At 42.1% G+C, this 14,754-nt stretch overlaps 1 protein-coding gene across 2 annotated transcripts in view; it reads right to left on the reverse strand.

Moving 5' to 3' along the window:
- march8 (membrane-associated ring finger (C3HC4) 8) overlaps positions 1-14,754 on the reverse strand; it is an 86,548-nt gene that overhangs the window by 48,996 nt on the left and 22,798 nt on the right. For both annotated transcript variants that reach the window (XM_034608350.1, XM_034608348.1), the window contains exon 2: positions 14,093-14,289. In XM_034608350.1, the coding sequence (XP_034464241.1) occupies positions 14,093-14,188 (96 nt within the window). In that variant the 5' untranslated portion in view covers positions 14,189-14,289. The remainder of the gene's footprint in view (positions 1-14,092; positions 14,290-14,754) is intronic.

Here is a 14,754-nt window from a genome sequence, read left to right on the forward strand (position 1 = left end):
AAATGGCCCTAATACTGTGTTGAAACAAACAACATTGATGGTTGGTGTCCATTTCAGTTTGTTAACCTTAAACTGGATAATGGTGTTTCAGAGAGGAGGGTCTGATCCTTGAACACTCACACAAGGAGTCCTTGTGCAGTGACGTGAAAAGACAAAAACAACCCTGGTTTAGGAAGAAGCTCAAAGTCCTTGGGAGGTGGTTTCCATGGCGATGGCTCATCTGCCTGACTGTCCCCCAATGCTCGTCTTGTTTCACTGGCCTGAGATTTTCACGTTTCACATACAGCACCATCATAATCTATTCAAAAGCCAGAGGAAGGCCACAGTCCTGACAGAGGAAGGAGGAGAGTGGGGAAAAACTGCATTCATACACACAATCATTCAAAAGAAACAGCCTGATTGCCGTCACCGCTGGCAGCGTGACCTGTGGCGATGGATAACGGAGCAGCCACCAGCCTCATTGGGCTCGTGTGTCAGGTGCCATGAGTTCGAATAAACACATCAATCAAAACGACAGAGGACTGACAGCGAGGATCCACTCCTCCTGCTCTTACACACAGGCTTCACCTCGATTTCACAGAGGGGACGTTTTTTTGTGAATCGCGGTGCTCTTGCAAAAGTCTTGAGATGAGTAACGTGGAGTTAGACAGCGGACGCCATCCTTCCTCGCAGAGCCCGTTACCCATAATACTCTGAGCACTGCTGGCACATACAACATTTGACAGCTCTGACAGAAGCTGAAGCATGTCTGCGGTGAGCGACAGACGAATGTTCCTCCACATTCTGCCTCTGCTGCTTCGCTCCTGCTAATGTGCTCTTATTCAGGCCTTGTTCCGTTTCTACGGCAACAGCATGCTCCTATCTCTCTTGCTTTCTTCATGTATACAACGGACTATAATTGTACCCTCGTTCACCTTATCTTTTTATTCTCGTACCTGGCCGGTCTCTGTGCTTGTTGAGTGCGCGTTGAACCTGCACTACATTTCTCCTCTTGGTGGTGTCAGTGCCAGACCACAGTGCATCGAGCCCGACCGATATATGAGACAGCAGACTTCATCAGGTCATACTGGCCTATCAGATATATTAGTGTTGGCATATATGTTGCGGGATATGACTTTTTTTTTTACAGAAAAAGATAATGTTGGGTAATGTCGTCACAGTTTGTCCAGCAGAGAGCATCCAACTCTTCTGTTTACAATGCAATACTGAAGCACACGTAGCAGAGTACGCATCACAGCTGAGCAGACGATGGTGCGGAGGCAACCAGTGTCTTCATGGTAAATTACTGACTAGTTAGTGTAGCACATTGATGGAAAGTTAATAAAAAACTTTGATGTTTCTCAACTGGAAGGAACGGAAACCAACTTGCTTCTGAAGGGAAGACATGGCTGGGAGATTATTTAGGATAAATATGACAGGAGCTGCCCACTTACTGAAAGATTTTGATAGAGGCCCGAATGGTCACTGGAACATTGTGACACTCGAGCTGTCGGTGTTCTGCATGTGGCCGTTATTTGAATGTACTCAATTATGTGTGTGTGTAATAGAAAATAGCTAAACATCTGTCGTTTGGGGATGTGTGTGAATGTAGCTGTGCACTCAATGCATCCGTCCTTGTGTGCATTGTGCTTGAGCATCTATTCTCACCACCTCTTTATTTATTTCTCTTATCTCTATAATGTGGAACTCTAAGACTACTGCACTAGATGTGCTGTATGTAATGCATCATGTACCCCATCATTATAGGAAGCTTAAAACCTTTGCAAAGGAATCAACAGTGTTTCAGAGATGGACAAAATCTCTCAGGTTTTTATGCTCTTGGAGATAAACCAGATGTCCTAAGCATTGATAAGGCCGCTCAAACAATGATTTAACGATTGTTTGTACTTACAAAGCATTGGTCAACTCTGTGGCAGCCCCCTGCAGTTTGTCACGCTTAAGTAAGCAGAACGAGAACAGGACACTATAAATTCCATTACAATGCCTCATCAGGAAACCAGGTACTACTGCCTTCATGCAGCTGAATCATCCACAGGCAGGGGATTTACAAAATGAGCAATGAGAACATGATTTCCCAGATTTAAAAAGGGGCGGATGACCCATGAGTCATCAAGACTCACGCTGCCTATTATCTGTTAGCTGCTCTCGTTCGAAACTGATCCAGTCGTCCATTAATGGAATCATCAAGAGGCAACATGTGTTCAGAATCAGTCGGCTTTATTGGCCAAGTATGTGTGCACATACAGGGAATGTGACTCTGGTTTAGCTCTCAATGTACTTAAGTAAAGAATAGTGCAAAAAAAACAAAACAATAGACAATATCCACAAACACTGACAGATGGTAAATTAATTCACCATGACTCTAGTGAGTGCAAATCAGCTGCTCTTTATGTTTACACTGTACAAGAAGTGCAATAAAATAGTAGCAAAGAAATGAAAAATATTAGTAGAGTGTTATTTACAACATACTAAGTGTCCTAAATCCTTCAAGAAAGACTTCTCATAGCCAATAGTTTATATAAAAACTTCTTCTGTGTGTCAAAAAAATGTCCTGTACCTTCAGGCTAAAACATAACCTGGAGATCGAGTAGATTTTATCACTTTGCACAAGCCGTACAGGATGAAGCTTTGTTGAGATATTTTGAGAAGCTGTATGTCTGCTTAAGATTGACTGCAAGATTTTAAAAACACTTTCAGACTGTAGATATTTACAAGCAGCTGACATCTGGTATTTCCCTCTGCCTATAGAAGCTGTTTGTATATCCTGCACTTCTTTTAAAACATTAACGAGCACAGATTCTTCCCCCAGCAGTAAAGCATAATAAGGCAAAAGCAGCAGATTTGCCCCCCCAAGACTCCAACCTCTGATTTAGAAACAAAGCTGGTGGGTTTACACTGACGTTTCCAGCGTTTGATTCAAAACAGTATTTCTGACCTAATTTGGCTCCGCTGCAGCTCTTCTATGACGATAAGTGATCTCACAAGGTTTTAACGTTTTGTTACTCGTTGACACAGAATCACTGCAGCACCAGTGGGCAGCAAATATCTGAGAAGAGATTTTTCATCATTGATTTGAATAGAATCAGAAATACTGTATTGACCCAATGGGGGGAAATTGGGTTTTGTTGCAGTCGCTCCAGCCAAGAATTGAAATATATGCAGACCAATAACAACAAATAGAAATACAAAATATAATCAAGCGTATAAAAGAATCAGTGCATTATAATACAAGATTTAGTAAATCAATGGAAATTATTTGTTTGCTTATACAGTACACGCAGGCAGTTACAGTGAGAAATGATCCAGATCATTTCATTCCGTAACAACTTCCAATACCATGTTTTCATTTGATTTCCAATTCCCACATCACACAGCTGCAATGTGCATACTTTAATGGGAATGCAAGAAATTCAGTTTATTGAAGATGTGCTTCAATGAGTTTTGCAGTTTTTGCAGCTTTGATGTTTTCATTTTCTGAAACAGCATAAACCATCAAAATGTCACTGATTTCAAAACGCTGACTAAGAGTAAAACACATCCTAAAACATGTACAAATTGTTAATCTTTGATTTCCTTTCTTCCATGTACGCAACAACAAACAGATTTCTTTCCTCAGTGACAGATGAAAAACTTGATGTAAGTAGCTTCATCACCACCTCTCTAAAAGCTAGGTGTGCAAATATAACAAGTGGGTTTTTCATTTTAAAATATCTCCATACGGCAGATTGTAACTCTACCTTAACTTCTGAAAACATTCATCCTACTGACGCATGTTGTGGGCAATGTGGCACAGACACACTGTGCCGTGGCAATTTAATCTGAAGACAGGATTTATATCGGGCTAAATCTAACCAATACTTATAAATTAAAATATGTCTAATTCCAGTGTCTCAGACTGACTCTGGACACGTCAATTACAGCCTCCACTCTTTGACTCCTCTGTCTACACTTTGAAAAACTGAAATACACCGGGCCACAGGCTCCAACCCGAGAAAAAGTTCCCCAAGCCTAAATTAAGGTAATGACTGTTGACTTCACGCTGCCATTTAAGGCTCTAAGTACAGTCATGGAAGGTGAAAGTCAACTTGTTTTGGTCAAACACATAAAGACAGAAGCAGTTTTGTCAATGTGCCACATTTGTTAAAGGATAATCCTTTACTACAACTTGAGTCTTATTTAATTGTATTGCTCATCCTTCCTTTCTGTAATAACATTGCACTCAGCACCATGGAGATAAGGGAATATGGGGACGTCACCAGAAATGAGTCAGAGGAAACCAAAGTCAATGGTAAAAGGATTGTAAACTCCTTTAATAATCCATGAACCAACCCTCTACTTCGAATCTGAGCTGACATACATGCTATAGTTGTGTGTTGAGTGTTAATAAAGATGGACGACAAGTCCCCACTTGCTCCAGTTGTTAAAAAATTTGGATAAAGTATCAGTGCAGCCATCTTGCACTTCTGATCTTGAATCTGCGCAGCAGTGATCGTGGTGTGCAGCCGCAGTATTGAGGTCCTGCTGATAGATGAGTCAGTCTCGGCTGTCAATCATGAAGTTTTACCCCGTTTTTATAGCATCAAAAAACTAATAAAAATTCAGACTTACCAGCAAAATTAACAGTCGGAAAACAGTGTTTTAAAAGCTAAAATAATAACAACAATCGTTGAGAAAAACTATGTAATGTGGATTTGACTTTTATTTTGGCCTATGTCCTATTTACCAACATGGGGGAGGCAGGGTTTATGATCCATCACCTATCTGAGGTGCTGATTTACAGTATGAGCAGTCGTAGCTTTTGTCTTTTACAAGTGAATACGTCTGCAGTTGTCTGCCTCCCCAGACAGCCAGACACCAACAAAGAGGAGTTCACTGTGTGGTCACAAGTATGAATCCTTAGGCCCAGAGCTTAACAACACTAATCTGCCACTGGATAACACCATGAGAGGAGGATGGAGGAGGATGAAAATAAAAGGGGGCTGGGAGGAGGGAGAGGAGGATGTAGGAGGACATTGGATCAAGAGGATGAGAGAATCGGGAATTGGAGAAGAATAAGACGCAGCCTCGCAGTGTAGGAGACAATGAAATAAACGATCCCTCCAAATGACCAAACAACTTTCTCATTATTATATCCTCTGTGACAGGCGAACATCTGACTGCCCACCGTCATATACTTAGTGCACAGGAGACGTATTATGTGCACGCCACATACTGGCCACCATGATGGAGTATGACCGAGCTGTGAGTCCTATCGCACTTCCAGTATACACCTGGGGTCCTGTGTCTCCATATGAAGACTGTACATCAGGCAGCGTCAGCCTCCACAGAACCAGAGCACGGGTTGCACCAGCGAGGGAAAGGTCTGCAGCATCTCCTCAGGAAGATAAATCTGGGCTCTGTGTGAGAGCATCAACCATTGATCTGGCCGGAAGTGGCTGAATACTCAGGGCCGCGTCAGTCACAGGAGTCAAGTCAAAGGTGTCACAGGCAATTAAACAGCGTCCTCGGATACCCCCGACAAAACAGAAGAGCGACGGAAAGCTCTGGATGGAGAACAGAGCGGAGACTGGAGCCACAGAGCCAACCAGCTTTAAACATGTCATGTGGTGATTTCACGTCTCCCTCCAGCGAATCATCTCATCTCTGTTTGTCTGCACCAACTGTTTCTGGTTATCTACTGGCTCTTCACTTGAGTCTTTGTGCACAGTCACTCCTATAACAAAGATATTCAAAATCTCAAATATCAAAACAAACAAAATTACATCAGTTCCTTAAAATGCATTCTGGCGAAATTGGTGGTTTACAGCGCTTTTCGAGTTCAGGTGCACTTTCTGTTCCTGTAGCGCGTGACAGGCTGAGCAAATCTCCACATCCACATAGAGATAAAGACATTTACTTACTGAGTCTAACAGTTAAGTTTTATGTATGTGTGTGTGTGTAGACTCATTTTGAATACCTCTTTTGTTCCCAGTATAAAACACCTGCTTTCACACCTGCTTTGTTTGGTCCTGACCTTCAGACTCTTCAGTCTAGTTCAAACCAGTATAAAAGGTCCCTCAGACCAGATAATTTGCATTGTGGAAAAAGTTTTTCTGATGGTTCGGACTTTCACACCAATGGCATGAAGTTGAGGCAGCATTAAACATTAGAAGAGGAAGGCTCACAGGATTGCTTGTATCCTTCGCCTCAAACGATGTAATGTTTTAACAATGAGGATGATCATTTTGCTGCTGGTAAAACCATAAGGATATTACAGAGTAAATGAGAAAGAGAAAGAGAAGTAGTTCATTAATTTTCTCCATTCGAAGGATTAATAAATGAATAAAACAGCAGAGTGGACCACATGCCGACATCAGACGCACGCCTGTCTACTAACCAATCAATGTCAACTTATAGGTAGACGCAGCCCATGTAGGTGATGACGACAGGACGTATACATGTCATTCAAATGTCTTTAGTGTGATATCTAAACTCTGATGTGGAACCAAAACTAACCAGGTTAAATATAAACAATGTAACAAAGACATGAGCTCTGGTTTGGTCCAGATGTTCAGGTGGGAAAACGCCCTGATCCTTATGACAGAAAACACCTAATTTCTAAAGGTCCTGGTTAAGGTTCAGGGCAAGATGTGAATTGTGGTTAGGTTAAGCATGAATTGGAAACAGTTAATTTTAGGAATAATGTTTTAGGCTGTCCATAATGAGTGCAAAGTGCAAAGTCCTAACAAGGATATAGATGTGTGTGTGTGTGTGTGTGGGTGGAGGTAGTGGGAGGTGATGAGGTGGGGGCTCATTAGTAAAGATGGTCTCCTCTTAACGTCTCTCTCTGTTAATAGCGGATATCCACACAAAGAAAGGAGCGCGCCCCCTCACACCAGAGACAAAGCAAACTCTTTCCACTCCGCACTTTACGCCACGTCTGCTCGCATACAAAGCAGCTGAGGGGGGCTAATTATTTCCTGCTGCTATGGGTCAACTGTAATCGAGTACGGTATATAAAACTTTATATAGCACAGGGTGTCACAGCTATCAAAAGAAAGTAAAATAACCTATGGAGCCGTCACAGGAGCTAATGAAATGTAATCTTTAACAGAGTGAGGCAAAGTCCTTCCTCACAGCAGTCGAGGCCCTCAAAAGGCCCTGCCATCATGTCGGCTCTTCCACATTTAATTATGTTTTTCAGCACTTCGACCTCAAGTGACGCAGCACAGTGGGGTCCTCTGGGAGACAAGTGCTAACAACACCAGATTCTGGCCTGTGTGTGTTTGTGCGTGTTTGTGTACCTGCTAGATGAGTGCACAGCCGAGAGAGAGAGAGAGAGAGAGAGAGAGAGAGAGAGAGAGAGAGAGAGAGAGAGAGAGAGAGAGAGAGAGAGAGAGACTCAGATAGTAAGAGAGAAAGACACGGGAGGCAGAAAAATAACAGCAGCAGCTTTACAGCCCCGCAGTGAAGACATTGTGGGTAGTGAGTCATACATCAAAAACTAAAAAGTCCAGAGTTTAAGTCATTTATCAAGAAAAAATGACAAATGTTTCAGACTCTCAGATATTATAAATTGCTGCTTTTTTCCATTATCTGTCATGACTATCTTTGGCCTTTGGATTAAAACAGGGACGTGTAACTTTGAGAACTTGTGTTTTCATTATGTTTTGACATAAAATGTACTAAAATATGAGTTAAAAATATAACAGATCCTTCAGACACTTAAAAAACAAAACACTCAATCAAATCAACTTAAGCCCCTTTTTCCACTGGTCAAAAAACCCACTAACAGTAAGGATTCACTCCCGGCTCTGGGACCGATAGGCAGTGATGGACATGAGACACTCATGTCCATCCAGTAGGGGAGAAAGCGCCTCAGCTTCTGGCACGTTTGTGAGGTCGAGGGGGAAAAACTGAGAGGCAAACTCCTCTTCTGGTAATGGGAAAGGTTTACAGACAGTTTACTCGCATTTAAAATACCCCAACTCTGGTATAAAAGAGCTAATTAATACTGCCACTACACAGAGGCAACCACCACTGGCACATGTGAAGTAGGTCAGTTTGCCGACACACAACATTCATACCTCTATAAAAACTGCAACCAATATGGTGAGAATCCCATTCAGCCTGTGAGTTATCTTCTCTGCCCAGCCTCTGCTGTGTGTGTCAGGCGGAACGCAGGGGTGTCTGCTTGTATGTGTGGTTACATGTGATGTACGTGAGTGAAAACATGTGCACACGTCTGCATTTGTGTAACCTAAATATTAACTGGATTAGCATGTGTACAGTGTCTGTGTCACAGGGTGATAATTTGTGCATGTATGTACATCCCAGAGGAAACACAAATGTGGAAAATGACAGAATTGCACCTGTAATCCACGCAGAATAAACCAATCACATTCTCTGTTTCCAACATTTTGTGACCAGCTTGGGTTAAATCCTTATAGATTCAGTCACACAACACTCCAACACTCCCTTTTCCTGATAATTCAGCATTTCATGCATAGTTTACCCAGCCCCGAGGCTTTCTGGGTAATTATCATGGTATTTCCATTTGCTTGCCCCTGGGCAGCACAATCTGGGGGGGAAGGATTTGGACAGTTTAGATCCACCAAATGTTTGGAAAATGTCTCCCTGCCTCAAGGCTGAGAAACATATTTTCTAGCCTTTTTTAAACACATTTGTAGAATTTAATCAAACAGTATCGAGTTGAAATTTTAAAGTTGAGTGCTAAACAGGACGCTACCTGTCATTTCCGCCAAAATACTTAGAATTACAGCAAAAGTGCAAGGATGCAGTTTCAGTGGTGGAGAAGCACTAACAAACAATGGTTATGTCACCGTATTAGAAGTGCTTTGTTAAATCAGCAAAGACAGAAACACAAAACAGCCCCTGTTTTCGTCCGGAGGCTCGACTGGGACTTTTCACTGTGGCGGTCAGTGTTTGATCTCGGCCTCTACAAAGCACCAGAGATGCTCTATCAGAGTCGGGGAGCTCAAACCGCCAAACATCAGAGTGGAGACAGGTAGTCTTCTCTGTCCTTGACTCCCACACACACACTTACTGAAGGACAAAGCTCCCAGCGCTCTGTGCTTCCATAACAAATACATGGGGCATCAAAAGCGGTGGATATCAAGTATCACAGTGTTCAGTGTGCACACGGTCACACATGTATACTTCTAAATATAATACTAGCGTGAGCAAGGCCCTGCTCGTTGGTGTGTGCGCCTGTGAAAAGGGAAGCTGCTGCAGCTGCGACCGCCAAAGCTTTACTGTGTTTTGCTGGGTGTTATCACAAGCTGCTCATGTAAATAACAGCAGCGAGTGACAATGCAAATGGGGTTAAAGAGACAAGATAATAAACAAACAAACACCGACGGCTCATTTCAGATACAACACACGACCAATAAACCTCAAACAGCAAAATAAGTTCGCTTTTTCTCTTTCGCTACTTATGCCACGGCTTATTTTATTGTAAACTCATGCATAATCCATTCGCTGCACGCCTTATCAAAAAGCCCAGACTCAAGCAAATCTGACCGTATTATTTTCCACAGCTGAGAACTATGAGGGAATTTTAATTTTCTTTCCTTTCCAAAAATACTTCCTTAACTTCAATTTATCCACCCATATACGAGTTCTCAGGTGGGGGAGTGCAAGCACATATCCAAAGAGGACTTCGAGGAAGACAAATGAACTTGAGTGGAGCTCGGAGGAGAGAGGCCAGCGAGGGGCCGGCAACAGTTAAAGATGTGTTGCTCTCTAAAAGGAGCAGCTGACTAACTCGGAATTCTAAGTAGAACGAAAGTTCCGATTTTTTTTTTCTCGAGGTGCAAAAAGACCAGTTGTGTTGTGGAGAGGGCCAGATGGGCCTGTGCTCTGTGACTAAGCTTTGGACACACACGCCCACACACACACACACACACACCTCCAGGACCCTCAAGCTGATCAGCATTCACAGTAAATGCTCCTCTCCCTGTTCCTCCACTCGGTTATGTGCTGACGGTCCCACAGGGAGGATGGGACTCGCTGCTGTTATCCACTTATTCCCTAGGGGGGAAAAGGAGGCTTAGCCAGCAGGAGACGGACAGAGGGACAGAGTGGTGTCGACCGCAGAGGTGCAGGGCTGGATCTCTGCACCCTTGGTAGCAAAGGAGACCAGATTCCCCCACGGACATGCTAAAGCTTACATTTTTATTCCCCAGCAGACAAATGTAACCTTGCTATGACTGCTCTCAGAGTTTAAACCCCGTTATCCTGTTAAGCATGCATTGTTTGAAAAGGTGCATGTATCTAAAATAAACCCACACCTTTAGTTAACAGCACAAGGTGAAAACAGCTTTTACTTTCACTTCTGCAATGACAAGGCCGGATTTTGAGCCTTACGGTGAGGCTAAAAAAGAATCATCAGGTGTGAATGTGTGTGTGCGCGCGCGCGTAAGTAATAATACATATACCACTGCCGATTTACAGCTTGTGTGTACTATAACTTGTACAACACAGAGGGTGAAACATATAGAGGTTTTTCGATCTATATTCAAGAGCATGGTCCTTTAGGTTTAGATTTTTTTATGTGATTTACCAATTAAATTTGAATAAAGAAAAAGCACCATTCAAATAAAAACATGTTTGAGGTCTTTGACTTTGTTGGTGATTGATCCTGTGACCCTGGTTTAACATTAATCTACCGTAAGAGACGCTGTGAGACATAAAGTGAATGTGCCCACAATGAGACAGTGAAGATGTGGTCAATGTCATATCTGGGATTCCATTGGTTGGGGGATTTTGACAGGGTCGTTTCACAGCTAGAATAACCTCCCTGTAGTTGTACACCTCCACTACACAGTGCTGTTTCTACAGAAAAAAGATTCATATGAGGTTATTGTGCACATTTGACTACTGAAATCTAATGAGTTCATCTTTGCATCGACTGGTGGAAATTTGATGAGATTTCCTAAAGGCAGATTTGATATCATGATCATGAAGAAAAACATGTTTAGTGAGGCCACCCAAATCTAACCAGTTAATCTGTGAGTCCAAGTAAACTTTTGAATTTGAAAGCATTCTCTAGTGGCGTTCTTAGGATAATGCGTTCAGAAGGCAACAAATTGATTTGCAATGTCGTCTAAATCTAATCAGTTCATCTCTGAGTCCGACTGAATGTTCTTTCCAAATCTGAAGGTATTCGCTCAAGGTGTTCTTGAGTTACTGCGTTCACAATAGTGGGACAGACAGAAAGAAAACCTGAAAACATAATGCCTCCTGCTACCGGCTGTCACGGTGCCGAGGCATAAAGAGCGAGAGTGGAAATCTGAGAGAGACTCAAACTGAAACAACAGAATATCTGAGTGCAGCTGAGAAGTGACGATTGAAAGAGTGCAGGATTTTGAGGGAAAGCTTTTAAAAAATCTGCACATGAATAAAGAAATAATACTTTCAAAATGAACGAGTGCAGGTTCTTGAACACAGACAGAAAAGAAACTCCTTAGAAACACAGCGTCATGTGCAGCGTGAAGAAGCCTCTCAAGAACACCTGTGCTGCTGCACTTACAGGCTCTATTGTGATCAGACGAGGCCGAGGAGAAAGACACGCCACGGACATAATGTCTTAGCACCTCACTTGGTTTGAGAGCTCAACAACAAAAAAAGCAACTGCACTCTAAGAGCACTTCACTGTTGACGTGTATGTTGCTGCTGCGGTACAGAAACCGAGAGGAGGGAAGATAAAGCAACATGTGGAACTGAGAACAGGATTTAGTGAAAACTGATTTTCTGCTTTGCTGACAAATTTAATAAAAAGACAACCTCAGACATAAGAAAAATTCAAAAAGACATCCAGATGGGAAAAAGTCAAATCCCTTCAGACATCTGTGGTTCCCTCAAATAAGACCTTTCAGATGACACCATAACACTTCATGTTGGCTTCATCTGGACAGGTCATAGTGTTTACTGATTAAAGACTTTTTGTAAATATCTTTACTATCTTATGCAAAGTCTTCCAGAAATAATTTTTTAAAAGTGCTCCATTCCCATTTACAGATTGAAGAGATTCATTTTGTAAGTAGTCGACAATTTTTAAAACATCTACCCATTATCTATACAAATGCAGTTTTATGCTTGCAATCCCAGCTGACATTGGGAAAGATGCAGGGTACATACAGAGCCAACCGTTTTCAGACGTGAACTCTGGAGAGTGTCTGGACAATTGGGTCCAGAGTTTACCTTTCACACATGAGTGAAGCAGCAGGTGATTCGCCGCTCAGACATGTTCACAACAAGAGGTGAGGGGCGGCGCATTAGGCAGAGGCAGGATGTCAAGTATTAATTCTGCTGTGGAGGTCAGATGTTTTTTAAATACATCAAATCAACACCGGCATTGGCTCTCTACACCTATGACTTGTCTTTTGCATCCTGAGATATTTGCATTCTTTTTGTTTTTCCATTTTTTTTCCATCTCTCACATGTTGGAAACGTCATCAACACACCTACTCGCTGGCAGTGAGTCCTCCGGACGTTCTCCTGCTGTTTTATCACACTCTGACATCATCCAGAGTCTTTACTCAGGCGCTTGCAGGAGAAACTCCAGAGAATATCTGGAGCCTCTGACTCATTGTCATATAGAGCCCCTATGGAGAATGTCAGGAGATTATCCAGAGTTCAGTGCACGTCTGAATGCAGCTATACAGAGACAAACAAGCCTTTATGATCACACACAGTTCACATAGATAGGCCCCAGCCAAGCCGGGATTCAAACCGGAAACCTTCTTGCTATGACATTGCACCACCGTGCCGCCCTTTACAAAACACCATGAATAAATGAATCACCATAAATGTGGTACCTTTGGGAATTGACCACATAACTGCACAAGCAGATGGCCCACAGGCGGGTGTAACAACAAATGGAAAAGCATAACAAACTCTGAACAACCTCATTAGATGAAAAACCTCAGCTCAACCCACAGGCAGCAAAGAAATAATTTGTTAGAGTAGAAATGTTAGTAATACAGAAGTTTATTGTGTTGGGCTGGGATTGACACGTCTGGCATTAAAAAAATAACTTTCTGATTGTTCTTGATGAATAACTATGGGGAACCTGCAGGATCCTTTTCTCCACTGGCCACCTCGACACACTTTGACTCTGTCATTTAGAAATTAAAACCCACTAAGCTGCTTTTCTGCATCCAGATGACTTTTCAATGCATTCAGCATGTTCTTGTATTTTCTTCTAGTTGTTTTTGTTAAAATATCGGAACACATACATATATATATATATATATATATATTAAATGTTTTAAAGCATCTGGCAAACATTACTTCCTGTGGGTGTGTGTGATTGAAAACAACCAAATGCGGAGCTGAAATAAAATAAAAAAACATCAACCCAGGTAGCCAAATCAATGATAAAACACGCTGTAATAAAACCAAACTGAGCTTTTGTTTTCTATGGCAAAATTTATATATAACGATTTTAATATAATTTTTTCAAACGCAACCAATTACTTTTTACCGGAGGGTTATGATACAATTATCGACAGGATAGGACAAAGATTCTTCTTGAAATCCATGACAAATAACTGTTGGGGAATAAATCTGTTACACTTTGGTTAAAGCTTGGTTAGCTTTAGCCTGGAACACTTGATTGGAGTGAGATTTGCTTTGTTGTCTCACTTGTCTGGCGTGAGGACGACAGTGGTCGTGGTTAAAAGAAACTGACAGAACACTGCCTGTCATAGAACAGAAACAAACAAGTCTCACGGGTGCAAGTCAGACAGTTGTAAAACACTGTCTCACCATTTCTTCATCTGGACAAGTTTCATAAATCCTACACACTGGAGAATGTTTCATCACTTAACCATAAACCTATGTTAACCTATGAAACAACTTTTTACTCTAGATTCTCCTCTGAACCTGTGTAAATGCACGGCCATAATAATCATATATGTGGGATATTAGTCTGAAAATCTGTTTATGGTGCTGAGATGAGAATTCAGCCCTGCTAATGTAGGATTCAAAACTACACTTTATATGATAAAAACTGCCCCATAATCCTCAGCTGTGTCCTAAGCCTGAAGCAGCGTGACCTGAATTAGCCGTTTAACTCATCACATACCTGCTTGTCCTTGTCCTTCGCTTTACCGCTGCCCGACACCCGTGATGAGGTGACATCACGGGGGATGACAGAGATTTGGTGCAGTGGCATGTTCATCCCAGCAGAGCCGACCAGGGACGCTCACACACACACTTCCTGTCCCGCTGCCAGAGCAAGGGGCATGATGGTCTGAATTGCGACACCTCGCACGCACCGCCCTACAGAGGACACACAGAGGACACATGGAGATTAGCTACAAGGGAATAAAACAATATTAAGTAGAGCTAGAGTTACTGCCCTCTGGTTGTATGCCTCCGCCAACCAGTGCAGTTTAGGTCAACATGCAATTTTTTCCCCCATAAGAGTTCATTTTGACCTTTGTCCACTGAAATTTGAAGTTCAGCTGACAACTGATCAAAATTTTAAGAAATGTGGCCTTTGACCACCAAAATCTAAATCAGTTCATCCGTGAGTCTAAGTAAACATTCGTGCAAAATTTGAAAGGATTCTCTTGAGCCGTTCTTTAGGGAACACATTCAAAAGGCAACAATGGGATTAGTGAGGTAACATTGACCTTTGACCCTCAACCACCAAAATCTAATCAATTCATCTTTGAGTCCAGGTAATTTTTTTAACCCCATTTGAAGCAATTTCCTCAAAGTGTTCCTGAGATGTTGCATTCA

This window comes from Hippoglossus hippoglossus, chromosome 15, assembly GCF_009819705.1.
Source record: "Hippoglossus hippoglossus isolate fHipHip1 chromosome 15, fHipHip1.pri, whole genome shotgun sequence".
Taxonomy (NCBI): domain Eukaryota; kingdom Metazoa; phylum Chordata; class Actinopteri; order Pleuronectiformes; family Pleuronectidae; genus Hippoglossus; species Hippoglossus hippoglossus.